The sequence below is a fragment of the Ochlerotatus camptorhynchus genome, unplaced genomic scaffold, assembly GCF_037179485.1.
Source record: "Ochlerotatus camptorhynchus isolate MF236.1 unplaced genomic scaffold, CSIRO-AGI_Acam_v1.1 ptg000220l, whole genome shotgun sequence".
Lineage (NCBI taxonomy): Eukaryota > Metazoa > Arthropoda > Insecta > Diptera > Culicidae > Ochlerotatus > Ochlerotatus camptorhynchus.
This window is the reverse complement of record NW_027040710.1, coordinates 2,936,697-2,951,480: the sequence shown is the minus strand read 5'-3', so window position 1 is coordinate 2,951,480 and position 14,784 is coordinate 2,936,697. Positions and strand designations below refer to the sequence as shown.

Here is a 14,784-nt window from a genome sequence, read left to right as displayed (position 1 = left end):
GTGAAAAAATTGACTTTTTTTTTTCTAAGGCCACAACTTTTGAAAAAAATGGAAGACGTATTTCTAACCGAAATTTTATTTCTAATCAGGATTTTTGTTCGATTTATGTTCCAGGATCACATGGAAAGGAGTATTTTCCCGCACCGTTTTCCGACTTCCGCGCGAGAACGCCCGCGCGACCTCGTGCACCGGCCACGGGGAGACGCCAATCGAGTTCAAAAAAATACAAACTGTAGTTCGAAGGATGACTAATAAATGGGTTGTAACATATTTGCCCTCCCTGAGTGTTTTATTGCTTAAAAAATTAACGAAAATGCCTTACTTTTTGGACGTTCAAAGTGTACTACCCCCTTAAAACTGACGATACTTCTCTTAGTGTGCTCGCCTAGATTCTAAACACCAAATACAAAAAAGAACAATAATCCATAATTTTTAAACCCTTGTATCCCCAAATTTAGGAAAATGCTTAAAAGATTAAACAGCATTATAATAACCCGGAGTGGTTGAATTGGAAAAATATCAAAAAATCAAATCTCATCAATGCCCGAGATAACGCTTGATTTTCGTAGACAAAAATCAACAAACATCTGCGGTTGATTTTGCAAGCTGTGATATCGAAGCTCGGAATATCAAGCTAACAAAACTCACCAACTGCAAATCTTACCAAACTGTGGTGAGATTGAGTTTAATGATTTTTGCTTTACACCCGAAAGCAACCGAAACTTCCAAAACGGCTGGCAGCAGGCCCTTCGTGTCTGCCATCGGTGAAGAGTAAAAAGAGATAGCAAACTTTACTTTCTCTTTCAAAGAAAACGGTGTGGAACGGAATCATTTTTGTGTCGAGTCAGCTCTCAGCTTGATTGTTGCACGTTGTGAATAGTCTCGCAATATCAAAGGAGCTTATAAAATCAATATCAAGCATGAAATTTTGTTCCAATATCACGCGTGATATTGAGAGCGTATGAGCGCGGAAAAATATTATTTGATAGATCATTTTGCCAACACTGATCCTACTACACAAAAATAAGATTAAACACCATTAGATTGACACAAGATATTCTTGAAATACTTGATGGTTTGAAGCTTTCTTGATGCTTGATTTGTTTTTCGCTTAATGCTTAATGCTTGATTTGTTTTTCGCTTCATATTTCTAAGAATTGACTCTATAAATAGATACAAAAAAACAACGTTTCCCGCCCACAAGTTGTAGACCGAGTACAGAATCTTTGTGATGATACTTTCCAAACGTTCATATCCATAGAAATAAATCTAATTCAATAAAGGATTTACTAAAAAAATCAGATGATTTCTACTGTGACTACTGTGACTAAATCCAGCATTCCTACTAAAATATCAATTACTGTGCTTAACCATTTATTAATAGTACAGAGCAAAAAACAGTGTACGGTGATGATAAATCTGTTAATATGCTTTTATAAGCGGGTTCATATCAGTGATGGGCAAAACACCGGTACAGCACCGGTACGGTTTTCTAAAGCATAACCAATGTGCTGATCTGTTGTACCGAGTGTATGGTGCTGCTGTCGGTTCGATTTGGTAGTTGCAAGTAACACCGCACCGTGTTCACCAGTTCGCTGCACACGGTGCGGTTCTGATTTTCCAGTACCGGTGTTCTGTGTTCACAAGGATGATGCTTTGAATTCAAGAACCGATCCGGTACTGTTGTGTGTTTATGTGCGTGGTGCGCATTATTCAGAATTGCCAGTGATGGCAGATAACTAAACAGAAATTGTATTTGATGAATAATATTATGCGGTGTCAAGTCGAAATAGCGGTTTTTGAATACAGAAAAACTGTGAATTCAAATGATGCATTACGCAATGTGGGTATTTCCAGAATCAGTGTGACGTGGAGATCGGAAATCATCAACCAACGCCACCTTGAAATCCAAGATAGCGGCTTCCGGTTATAGAAAAAAATTAAACACCTTCAAACACCTGTCAAATACCTTTCAAAATGGGTATTTCCGGAATCAGGGTGACATCTTGAGACCAGAAATCAATGTCTGCCGCCATTTTGAAATCCAATATGGTGGCTTCCGATTTTAGAAAAACTGGGAAATAATGCCAAATATCCTTCACTATGGGTATTTTTGAAATCAGGATGACGTATATATACCGGATATCAAAATCTGACGCCATTTTGAAATCCAAGATGCCGGCTTCCGGTTGTAGGAAAACTGTGCAATAATGCCAAATATCCTTCAATATGGGTATTATCACCTCGGAAATGACGCGTGTAGGCCGAATATCGATGTACAACGCCATTTTTGAATGCAAGATGGTGACCACCTGTTTTAGAAAAAAGTGTAAAATATTATACGATATGGTCGGCATCGGGGATTCCATAATGGCTTCGGACATCAATTTTCGGCATCTACGCGTAGTCCCTATTTCAAAAATACCCATATTGTAGGGTTTTTGACACTTTTTTTTAACCCAATGGCCACCATATTAGATTCCAAAACGGCAACGGACATTGATTTTCGGCATCTACACGTCTTCTTGGTTCCAAAAATACCTAAATTGTAGGGTATTTGACCCATATTGAAGGGAATTTGCTAGTATTTCCCAGTTTTACTACAACCGGAAGCTGCCATCTTGAATTTCAAGATGGTGTCAGACATTGATTACCAACGGCGCCGGTGGTATAGTGGTAAGCGTGATTACCTCTCACCCCAGCAGGCCTGGGTTCAATCCCAGTCGGCGCCGCCGGGATGTTCTGAGGCATAACATCTCTGATCACGCCTTCCTTCGGATGGGAAGTAAAGCCGTTGGTCCCCGGTTCATGAGTTGATGGGGCGATAGGTAGGGTCAGGTGTGGGAGCTGCCTTCCTGGCACGTCGGTAGTATTGGTGCTGAGCACGGAAAACAAGATCGACGTAAAAAACAAACCAAAGACATTGATTTCCGGTCTTTATACGTCATCCCGATTCCAAAAATACCCATATTGAAGGGTATTTGCTAGTATTTCCCAGTTTTTCTACAACCAGAAGCCACCATCTTGGATTTCAAAATGGCGTCAGACATTGATTTCCAGTCTCTACACGTCATCCCGATTCCAAAAATACCTATATTGAAGGATATTTGACATTATATCCCAGTTTTTATATAACCGGAAGCCGCCATATTGGATTTCAAGATGGCGTCAGACATTGATTTTCGATCTTTACACGTCATCTCGATAACAAAAATACTCATATTGAAGGATTATTTCCCAGTTTTTATACAACCGGAAGCCGCCATATTGGATTTCAAGATGGCGCCAGACATTGATTTTCGGTCTTTATACGTCATCTCGATACCAAAACTACCCATATTGAAGGATATTTGATATTATTTCCCAGTTTTTCTACAAGCGGAAGCTGCCATATTGGATTTCAAAATGGCGTCAGACATTGATTTCCGGTCTTTATACGTCATCCCGATTCCAAAAACACCCATATTGAAGGGTATTTGCTAGTATTTCCCAGTTTTTCTACAACCAGAAGCCACCATCTTGGATTTCAAGATGGCATCAGACATTGATTTCCAGTCTCTATATGTCATCCCGATTCCAAAAATACCCATATTGAAGGATATTTGACATTATTTCCCAGTTTTTATGCAACCGGAAGCCGCCATCTTGGATTTAAAGATGGCGTCAGACATTGATTTTCGGTCTTTATACGTCATCCCGATACCAAAACTACCCATATTGAAGGATATTTGACATTATTTCCCCGTTTTTAAATAACCAGAAGCCGCCATCTTGGATTTCAAAATGGCGTCAGACATTGATTTCCGGTATTTATACGTCACCCCGATTCCAGAAATACCCATATCGAAGGGTATTTGACAGGATTTCTCAGTTTATCTGCAACAGGATGCCGCCTTCTGGATTTCAAGAAGGTATCGGTTATCGATTTCCAGACTATAGGCGTCACGCGGACTCCAAAAATACTCATATCGAAGGGTATTTGTCAGACTTCAAAATGATTTCTAGTTCCTTCGCTACCAATATTGTCTATCAAAATATTTGGCGATTGAATTAATAACTGTCGCTTGGTACTCACCTTTTTGGGAGCACTGCTATTTAATTCTTGCCAATGTTCCGAACCAAGAACGGTATACCCGGTTTTGGTAACATATAATTGAACCCTGCACACGGTTTATATCTCGTGTACCAAAACCAAAATTCTAGCACACCGGTTTTCGGTTTTCAAGCTGCGGTTCTGAACATCAACTCGAAAACCGGCACACGGTTTTGATTTAGAACACACTGGTACACTAAAACTCAACCGAACCAGGGTACACGCTTACATAAACACAGGAGTATTTTTTGAACACGAACCAGCACACGGTGCGCACCGGTTGGTTCAGTTGCCCATCACTGGTTCATATGCACTTTTGGTAAGCATCAACTCTGATCTGGCAATACTAGTGTGCATCTTTCCAATGTGGTAAAGATCCCGATCAGCCCTGGGACCTGGTAGCCTAATTAAACTACCTCAAGGTTTTGCCAAAGCCCAGGGATATACAAAATATTCATTACCACGAAAAAAGACCATTTGCCACTGCCAAATTTGAGCAAAATCGGACATGTACACAGGAAATTTCGGAAATCTAAAATTTTGTTTTAATTCCAAATGATTTTAAAATGCGTGAAACATCAAGAGAGTGTTAGTTTGGAAAAATTGTTTTGCTAAAAATTTACTTCCTGTGACTTAGTTAAATTTAGGAAATCGAGATCTAGTGTTATCACGTTTTTTTTGTTTGTCGTAAATCCGCTTTCAGTGACATTTTCCAGAATTTCAGGAAGAAAATATAAGTCACAGAAAGTCAATTTACGACAACAGAGTTTTTTTTTCAGACGTTTCATGCATTGCAGTGTGCCGATTTTCGACAAAACAGTTTTTTTTTCGAGTTAGCAGTAGGTCTCGACGTTTCACCCATTTGTAAGTCATTTTGGGAGATTTTTCAGATGAAAGAAATTAAAACTTTGACAATTTTGCACCACGCTCAATCATGTCCGATTGAGCCCAAATTTTGCAAAGGGTCTTTTTCGAGACAATGAAAATTTTGTAAATGGTCGCATTCAATTTTGTTTTCGTTGACATCCTGCTGGTCAACCTGTAATTTCTGTCATACTAAAATTAGTAGAGGAGATCGGTCGGTTGAAGAACAACAATGCAACTGGTATAGGTCAACTATCAAGTGAGCTATTAAAATACGGTGGTGAAGCACTGGCTAGAGCGCTGCACTGGGTAATTTGCAAGATTTGGGATGGATGGAAGGTGTCGTAAGCCAAATCTACAAAAAGGGCAACAAGTTGGATTGTTGCAACGGATCAATGAAAATGCTGAGGTTTTGACATTCGCAAGAGAGTTCGTGGGGCAATACCAGGCGGATGCCCGCGCTACTACAAAGCAAATTTTCGCGGTTCAGTATTGTGCCCACACATCATTTGTTCATCGATTTCAAATCCGCATACGACACAATCGGTCGAGATCAGCTATGGCAGATTATGCACGAGTATGGATTTCTGGACAAACTGACGCTATTGGTCAAGGCGACGATGGCTCGCGAGATGTTCGTTTTTCGAGTATCGGGGACACTCTCGAGTCCTTTTGAATCTCAAAGGGGGCTACGGCAAGGTGATGAACTTTCGTGTCTGCTATTTAACAACGCGTTAGAAGGTGTGATAGGAAGAGCTGGGGTAGACACGAGTGGCACGATCTTCAGGAAGTCCATCCAGCTTCTTGGCTTCGCCGATGGCATCGACATCATGGCACGGAACTGTGAAATGATGGCGGAAACGTATATCAGAAGGCGGAAGCTAGGCGGATTGGACTTGCCATCAACGCATCAAAGACGAAAAATATGAGAGGGAGAGGATTAGGGAAGACAATGTTAGCCTCCCACCTCGAGTTCAGATTGACGGTGACGAAATCGAAGTGGTCGACGAGTTCGTGTATTTGGGCTCTCTGGTGACCGCCGAAAATGATACCAGCAGAGAATTTCAAAGACGCATTGTGGCAGGGAATCGTGCCTACACTGAAAATATATTTTCGTTAATTTATTCACACTCATTTCGTAAGAACTGATTTCGTTGATGAAACAAATTTTTCGTTAATTGTGTGAAACATTCGTATTCCATGTCACTAGGTTCAATGCCAACATTACGCATGATTCGTACAATACAAGAACGGTATTTCGTACGGACGTATGCAATGTATACGAATATAATTCGTGCAACAATTTGTGCACCTACGAAAAACATTTGTGCATACAAGCTATTGCACGCGCGACATTCGTGAATATTATGAAACTATTCTTTGATTTGACGAACTGGATTCGTTTGTGGTAGGTACAATATGAGAATGACAGTCAGTAGAACTTGTTATTATTTGTGAGTGAGATTTTTAATATCGTTAAGAAAAGCGAATGTTTATAGATTTGTGAGAGACCATGTCGGATTGTGACTGTGGAATTTCTTGGACACGATCCCCGGCATCGAGCATCATCTACATACACAGCACCTGCAGTGTGATAAAAAGCTCGCCGAGCTAATTTTCTTTTCTGTTTCCCCGACGCTGTCTGAAGATCGTTTCCCAGACGAAACAATACGTTTGCGTGATTTCCAACTACAAGGTATATGGAGTTCAATTGCCCCTGCGAAGGTGCGATGGATTTTGACATAAAATGATGGCGCACTTGAAGAAGGTTCGGGCATTCTGAAGGCTGCCGGCTACATCATTCTCGTAGGATGAGAAACATTATCAAATTTCAAGCAAGGTTTTCGGCAATGCTGGTAAAGCTCAAGCCATCTTTGATTTGAATTATCTTCCACTCGATAAAAATGATGAAGATATTCAAAAAAAGTTTTATTGATTTCCTAAATAGACAATTTTATTTACCCTCAAATGTTTCGTGTGCCTTCGCGTTCTATTTCGTACAATGTATATGTTGTGTTCTGAGTCTACGAATGTTTCGTACTATTTGAAGTAAATGAATAATAAAGGGCGAACACGAAATTATTGCGACACCGAAAATGTCATGCCAATTTTCTTATAATGTTTAGAATCAAACCAAAATTTTAGGGTAGTTTTATACATATATTTACTTCAAAAATCAAAAGAAAAGTTAATCGATGGAGCCTTGAGTGTAAAATTGAACGCATTTTCGCTTGATGCCCTCCATCAAAGTCTTTACAGTGTCATCCGGTACCAGTTTCTCCGTTTTTTTTTCCATTTTCTTAACATGTCCTTCTCGTCTTTGACTGTCTTCTTGCTCTTCCGAAGTTCCCGCTTCAACGGCGCCGGTGGTGTAGTGGTAAGCGTGATTACCTCTCACCCCAGCAGGCCTGGGTTCAATCCCAGTCGGCGCCGCCGGGATGTTCTGAGGCATAACCTCTCTGATCACGCCTTCCTTCGGATGGGAAGTAAAGCCGTTGGTCCCCGGTTCATGAGTTGATGGGTCGATAGGTAGGGTCCAGGTGTGGGAGCTGCCTTCCTGGCACGTCGGTAGCATTGGTGCTCAGCACGGAAAACAAGATCGACGGAAAAAACAAACCAAAAGGAAGTTCCCGCTTCATTATTGCCCAGTACTGCTCCACCGGGCGCAGCTCCGGACAGTTTGGCGGATTCATGTCCTTTGAAACAAAATGGACAGAATTGGCCTCATACCACTCCAGGACACTTTAACAATAGTGGCATGATGCCAAATCTGGCCAAAATAGCGGAGCTTCGTCGTGCTGCTGCAAGAACGGCAAAAGGTGCTTCTCGAGGCACTCAGATTTGTAGATCTCGCCATTTACTGTGCCCTTTGTCACGAAAGGCTCACTCCTCAGTCCGCAAGAGCAGATGGCCTGCCAAATGAGATATTTGGAGGCGAACTTCGACATTTTCTTCTTCTTAAATTTGTCGTCCACATCGAACTTGCTCTTGCCGGTGAAAAACTCCAACCCCGGAATTTGCTTAAAATCGGCTTTTATATACGTTTCGTCGTCCATCACACAGCAGCCATATTTTGTCAGCATCTTCTCGTAGAGCTTCCGTGCCCGAGTTTTAGCCGTCGATTGTTGCCGCTCATCGCGGTTTGGGAAGTTCTGTACCTTGTATGTATGTAGTCCAGCTCTCTTCTTTGCATTCTGGACGTAGCTCTGCGACATGCCGATCTTTTTAGCCAAATCACGGCTTGAGACGTTGGGATTTGCTTTAATCATCCGCTTCACCTTTCCCTCCGTCTTTTTGTTCTCCGGTCCCGGTTTTCTTCCAGCTCCTTTGCCGTGGTCCAACGTCAACCGCTCCTGGAACCGCTTCAACACTCTGGAGACGGTTGAATGGTGAATGTTCAACATTTTTCCCAACTGCCGGTGCGACAGGTCAGGAAATTCCAGGTGTTTGGAAAGAATTTGTTCTCTCAACTCGCGTTGGTTCACCTCCATTTTCGTTGAATCGAAAAACACGACTTGGAGTTTGACAGCATGTACACAATACACATCAATGAGAAAGTGTGCAAAATTTGGTTGATTTTTACCCAATGGTAAAAAAGTTATGCCCTGTTGAATGTGTCGCAATAATTTCGTGTTCGCCCTTTAAGTATGTTTTATGAAACATTCGTAACTAATGAGATAACGCTTCGTAAAATACACGAAAGTTACGAATCAAACGATTTTATGAATTTAAACGAAACAAGCTTCGCAAATAGTACGAATCTATTTCGTTGCAGATAACAACGAATGTATTCATGAAACAAACGAACGATTTCGTTATATAAACTAAATTTAATTTTCAGTGTACATTGGACTCCGAAATAAAAGGAATAAAATTCGCCGTCGCACGAAGTTAACTATCTACAAGACGCTGATTACAGCAGTGCTCGTGGAGGACCAACGCGCCCTTGGTGTTTTCGAACGGAAGGTGTTGCGTACCATCTACGGTGGATTGCAGATGGATGACGGAACGTGGAGGAGGCTAATGAACCACGAATTGCACCAGCTGCTGGGAGAGCCATCCATCGTCCACATTGCAAAAACTGGGCGACTACGGTGGGCTGGGCACGTCGTAAGAATGCCGCACGACGACCCAGTGAAAATGGTTCTCGAAAGCGACCCAACAGGTACAAGAAGACGAGGCGCACAGCGGGCAAGGTGGATCGACCAAGTAGAAGGTGACCTGCGGACCCTTCGCAGACTACGAGGCTGGCGAAGTGTGGCCATGGATTGAGTAGAGTGGAGTTGACTTCTTCGGACAGCGGAGGACAACAAGGTCTTAGTTTGATTGGTAAGGTAAGGTAGCTCTTAAATAGACGAATTTAGTTTCACTCTCCAAGCAGAGTTGTCTAAAGGCGAAGCATAAATCCGGCTCAGAAAGGAGGAGGAATTAAGTACCCCATTAAGCCTCTTTTATAGAAATAAATAAGAGATCACTCGTTGACAATAAATTTCAAAACAATTGCGGGGGAAGGGAATGATAACGTGACGTAATTTTCAAGGAGGTGGTTGAGAAATTGTAACTATATATGACAGAGGGAGGAGGGGAAAGGGTAAATTTCAGGATAATTTGGCGTGACATAACGCTAGCTAGCTAGTCGAAACAAATCTCAGTAGGGTAGTTTTCAAGATATGGATAATAAAAAATGTCCTCCGACATTGTCTCCGACTGTAATGCTTATATATATATATATATATATATATTAATTATTTTAACGCCAAATTAAAAGTGATAAAGTTTGCTTTGGATTATTTGAACACCATTTTTTAGTGAGATTAGTGGTACAACCACTACAAATATTTGTATTTACGCTGCTTAAAAACTCATCTGAAAGAGCTTCGTTTTTTGAGCACAACGATATTTTTTCTTTTTCGATACCGTAAAATTTCGCCTCGATTTTTAAATCAAAACATTAAAACATCTTTAAACTTCATATATAACGTGGGATGTTTTCTGTATCACTTATAATACATTTATAAAACAAGCCGTTCTAATTCAAAAAAGATGTTTTATGTGTTACTTGGGGTACCTCTATGGAATCATTGTCATTTGATTTTTGTAAAGGATTCATCATCCTTAACCTTTTATTTTCTATAAGGCTTTTGGTTGTTTTGAAATGCAAAAATGTATTTTTGGACAAAGTGCTACATCAGCCTAAAATTAAAGAATCCATCAGAAAAAGTGTATGTTTCAAATCAATAGCATCCCAATTGGATTATATAGCGGTATTGAGGTAAATACATATTCATTATTTGCATTAAAAATGGAACCGAAATCCAAAATTTCATCAATTTTGGCACACTGGAACTATTTTAAATAAGTACGATTGCATTACCAAAAAATCACCATCTTAGCGCCCCTTGGTGGAACTTTGTATGGGAGCGAGCTGTCAACAAATAGATTTAGTGTCAACGACCAAAAATTTAAATCTTGATTTAAAAATCGAGATGAATGTCTCGGGATCGATAGAAATATCGTTGTGCTCAGAAAACGAAGCTCTATCAGATGACATATAGCAATCGGTATATTTTTCGAGATTAAACAACCCAAATTGTGTTTTCAGATATATCCTCAAGAATAGATATGGACGAGATTAATGGACACATGGAGAAGCATAAATAAGAACTGACTATTTAATGGTAGTTTTACAACCATGCTACCATGGGAAGGAGATGGTTAAGTCTAATACAGTTCATTAACAATCTTCCGACTGATTCACACCCATCCATGCACATTATGCAACGTTATTAAATAATAATAACTTCACCGGCTGTCAAATGTTACGAGAATGATTACACCAAAATTGAAAAAGTCATCCCAGTAAATTTTCCGCACGAGCTCACTCACCAACGGCAATCACATATTCACTCACCTGTATAATGTAGCCTAATGACGTGAGCAGAAACATCACCACATCCAGTATGGTATGCTTGATGGAGACCTTTTTCCGGGCCGGGTTGATCTCGGTTTTGTCGAACGAAAACAATTTCCCATTGGTGGCCATCATCTTGCTGGTTGCTGTTTTTCCTTGCCACCAAATCGTGAAAATCACTCGATGTGTATTTTGTGTATTGCACCAAGTAGCAGCACTCCTACACAAGGCTTTAGGCCAGTTGGAATGCCTTCGACATTAGATGTTACGTAGATCGCTATTTTTTTTTTCGATTGCACTTTTTTCTTCTTTCTGTGTGTGTGAGTATGTATGTGTGTATGTGTGTGTGTACGTGCTGCAAGCGGTTAGGAAAAACTAGTTTTCCTCTCTAACCGAACGTCGACCGTTGAAATTTCCTGCAAGAGCACACTTTGAAAACACTTGAACTACCACCGCGCTTGCAAACTCTCGGTTACAGCTCTGGGCTCGGGCTTCGAAGGCCTGTGGGCACCACTTGAAGTTTTTCTTCTTGAGACACACGGCATAAACTACATTAACAACAACAACAACAGCAGCAGCTGACTGCAATCTGCCTCACCGCATCTACGAGGGCGCTTAGTATAGTTATATATGTTAATGTAGCATTCGTTTCCACATTTCACTTTTATGCGCTCATTTCTTCTTTCTTCAAGGTGTGCATGCACAAGTCGTTACCTTTACTGTTTTCAACCGTCGTCGTCAAGCCTCTCTCAGTACTTACTTTATATTTTCTTTATAAATTTGCACACTTTTACACTTGGCTGCCTTCTTCTTCTGCAACTTCCTGTTTGCTTCGATTCGGCGGAGAAAGAATTAGGTAACCGATCGAAGGCACTGTGTTTCCTATTTTGCTCATCCAATAAGCGAAGACCGATGACCGCCCAAGAACGGAGGACCACGTGCGTTCACGTCCGCGTTCAGGATTCGAATGAGCTTGATGAACCGCGGCATGAAGATTGAGAATAAAAAGCTCTCATTGCGCGCTGTTGCTGTTGTTGCTTCTGCTGCTGCTGCTGCTGGTGCTGTTACTGCTAGTAGTACCTAGTTCTACACAATGGCACATGCGTACTCGCGAACTGCAAATGGCACTTGTTCCAAAATCGACTACAAACAGTAGTGCTGCGGCGCTGGGACTGAGGGGGTCTTTTATGAGATGGATCGTGAAAAAATATGTAGCTAGTAGTCATTTAGGCAATGACATGTTACACAAGTGAACTGAGACAATTTAATGATATTCGTGAGTAATTGGTACAATTAGATTCCAATTATTAGAATCTTGTGCGTAATGAGTCGCAATTTACTCTTCAAGGGTCCGATAAAAAGTCTCGAGAAGGACAGGCCTCGGAAACCTTGAATTTTCTTTTGCTATGGGTGAACTTTCATGTGGCCGTAAACTGTAATAGCCTTATCTTTTTAATGATGTAAATTTAAATTCGTGATTTATAATGATTGTAATTTGACTACTTTAAATCGGCTTTGAAAGGATAGTTGAACTTTGAAGATCGTTTGTAATTTATGTAAGTTGGAAGTTATATATTTAATATTTTAGGCACAAATGAATTTTGAAAAAAATAAAAAAAATATTAACAAACATAAGTTAATCCAACTAAGGTGAGATGTGACTGATTCACCAAAATTCAACATTTACTATGCCTAGTTAGTAAAGACACAGGTATATAAAAAATATGCTGGTAGGCTACTGAAAACTTAAGAAAAGTGGATGGCATAGCTCAGCAGTTTTCGTTGGAAAGACTTCGATCGAATAGTCCTCAACAAAGAACCATTGGTGAAAAAAATGGTTCAGGTTAACGCGGTTTGAGTCCTTTTCACAAACAGCAGTAAATATTGGGATATACACTTTTGGCTGCAAAGGAAAATCTCAAAACAGTCAAAAGATTATTAACCGTGTCATTTTTTAACTGACTGTTGTAGGTATTCTTTTTTGCAGTGGCTGAATTGTTTGTAACATTTGTAGCATTTAATAGATCTATATTTCGACTACACAGGTAATAATGTAATGCTAAGCTAGTGTTATATTGACGATTTCAATAACTGAACTGAAAAACTGTTGTACTTAAACCCGGTAAACCTTTAATAACACTCCGAACGCGATGCTTCTGTTAACATGTGTAACAGCAAACTTGCAATGTGTGAACAATCATAGCTCAGCCATTTATTTACGAATTTCAAATCTGTTAGTGCCATTTGAAACTTTATACTTTGTTTGGTGCCAATAAATTTAAAATCTAGTGGTTAATTATTGAGCATTGATTTTTCAAACATTTCCCATTTACCGTTGCACATTTTACTAGAGCCATCGTGTTCAGAGTGTTAACCTCTTAAGCATATAATATTGATGATTAAAACCAGTGTATAGCTTAACAACAATTCTAATGTATTAAGCTTTTTAAGGGATTGAATAAAATTCTAATGTAGCTCTTGTTCAGTTCTCTTTATACCAGGTTATGCGTCAATAACTTTTAATCTATTTAGATTTGAACAGTTTTTGAGCGAACACTGTAACAAAACATCATCCTCTATTCGCATGAATCATCAAACCATGCACTTAGAAACAACGGAATCGCTTTTGCGAATGGATATTATTTTTTTGAAATCAGTTTTCGATCTTCAGTTGAAATACGTAATGCTAGCTGCAAGAATGATTGTCATCGCAAATTTAAATGCAAATGGTATTGGTTCAACCCCTTAACGCAAATCATTCAAAATAATGATGGAAACAACTCATTCGTACGTCAATGGCAAATTAAAAAAAAAATGATCTGAGTCGGCGCATTTACGAGGTGAATAAATAGTCATCGCTATCATAAATGGTAGAGGATTGAACGCCTCTAGTACACTGAGACAAATGATACACTTATGAATTTTAGCCACAAGAAATCAGTATGAATTCCACTGATTTGCCTTATGAAAATTAATGTTGACAAAAAAAAAATAATAAAACGGAGCATACTGGAACCGAACCATGGACGTTGAAATTACGAAGCCTGTGTGTTGACCACTCGTCTTTCAACGCTTGGGAAAATTTAATGGCTATAGGCGTATAACAATCGAGCCTTCTGGAATTCTTAAAAAGCGTAAAAAAAGAGGCTAAAGGATGCTAAAGGCATTTGAGAAGCGCTCACTAGACATATTTATGAAATTCATTCACCATAATGCAAAACATATATATTTCAATTGTTCATTTCACTGAGTGTATCCATCCCGACATAGCTTTTCATGGCTGGATGCATGATATAATTTTTAATTAATACAACTGAGTAATTTTTAAGTTTGTGAATTTTCTGTAGACTAAAATGTAGCTGGTTCATGTCATAATTCGTAAGCACATTGCGAATCAGATTTCATTCATTTTTTGGATTAGTTTAGCTTCCAATTTTCAGCTATTAAATCCAGAAAGCACTAGTACATATCTGAGGAATGATATGTACTAGTGCTTTCTGGATTATTTTTATGAAATACCACATGGAACTCTAGCAGCGCTGGTGGTGTAGGAGTAAGCGTGATTATCTCTCACCTCAGCAGGCCTGGATTCAATTCCAGTCGGCGCTACCGGGATGTTCCGAGACATAACATCTCTGATCACGCCTTCCTTCGGAAGGGAAGTAAAGTCATTGTTCTCCGGTTCATGAGTTCATGGTTCGATAGGTAGGGTCCAAGTGTGGGAGCTACCCCCCTGGCGTCGGTAGCATTGGTGCTCAGCACGGAATACAAGATCGACGGAAAACAAATCAAGGAAAAAAAAACACACGGAACTCTAATCCATACATTAAATAAAGACAGAAGGCACCGCATTTTTCTAAATTAACAAATTTTAAACGGAGTTAGCGCCAGTAACCGGGATGTTACCAACAATCAA

General features: G+C 39.9%; 1 protein-coding gene across 1 annotated transcript in view; it reads right to left on the bottom strand.

Annotated features, from left to right (window-relative positions):
- Positions 1-11,612, bottom strand: part of LOC135703734 (short-chain dehydrogenase/reductase family 16C member 6) — a 66,603-nt gene extending 54,991 nt beyond the window's left edge. Inside the window, exon 1 of the mRNA XM_065225049.1 lies at positions 10,869-11,612. Within this exon, the coding sequence (XP_065081121.1) occupies positions 10,869-11,003 (135 nt within the window). The 5' untranslated portion in view covers positions 11,004-11,612. The remainder of the gene's footprint in view (positions 1-10,868) is intronic.
- Between the last annotated feature and the right edge of the window lie 3,172 nt (positions 11,613-14,784).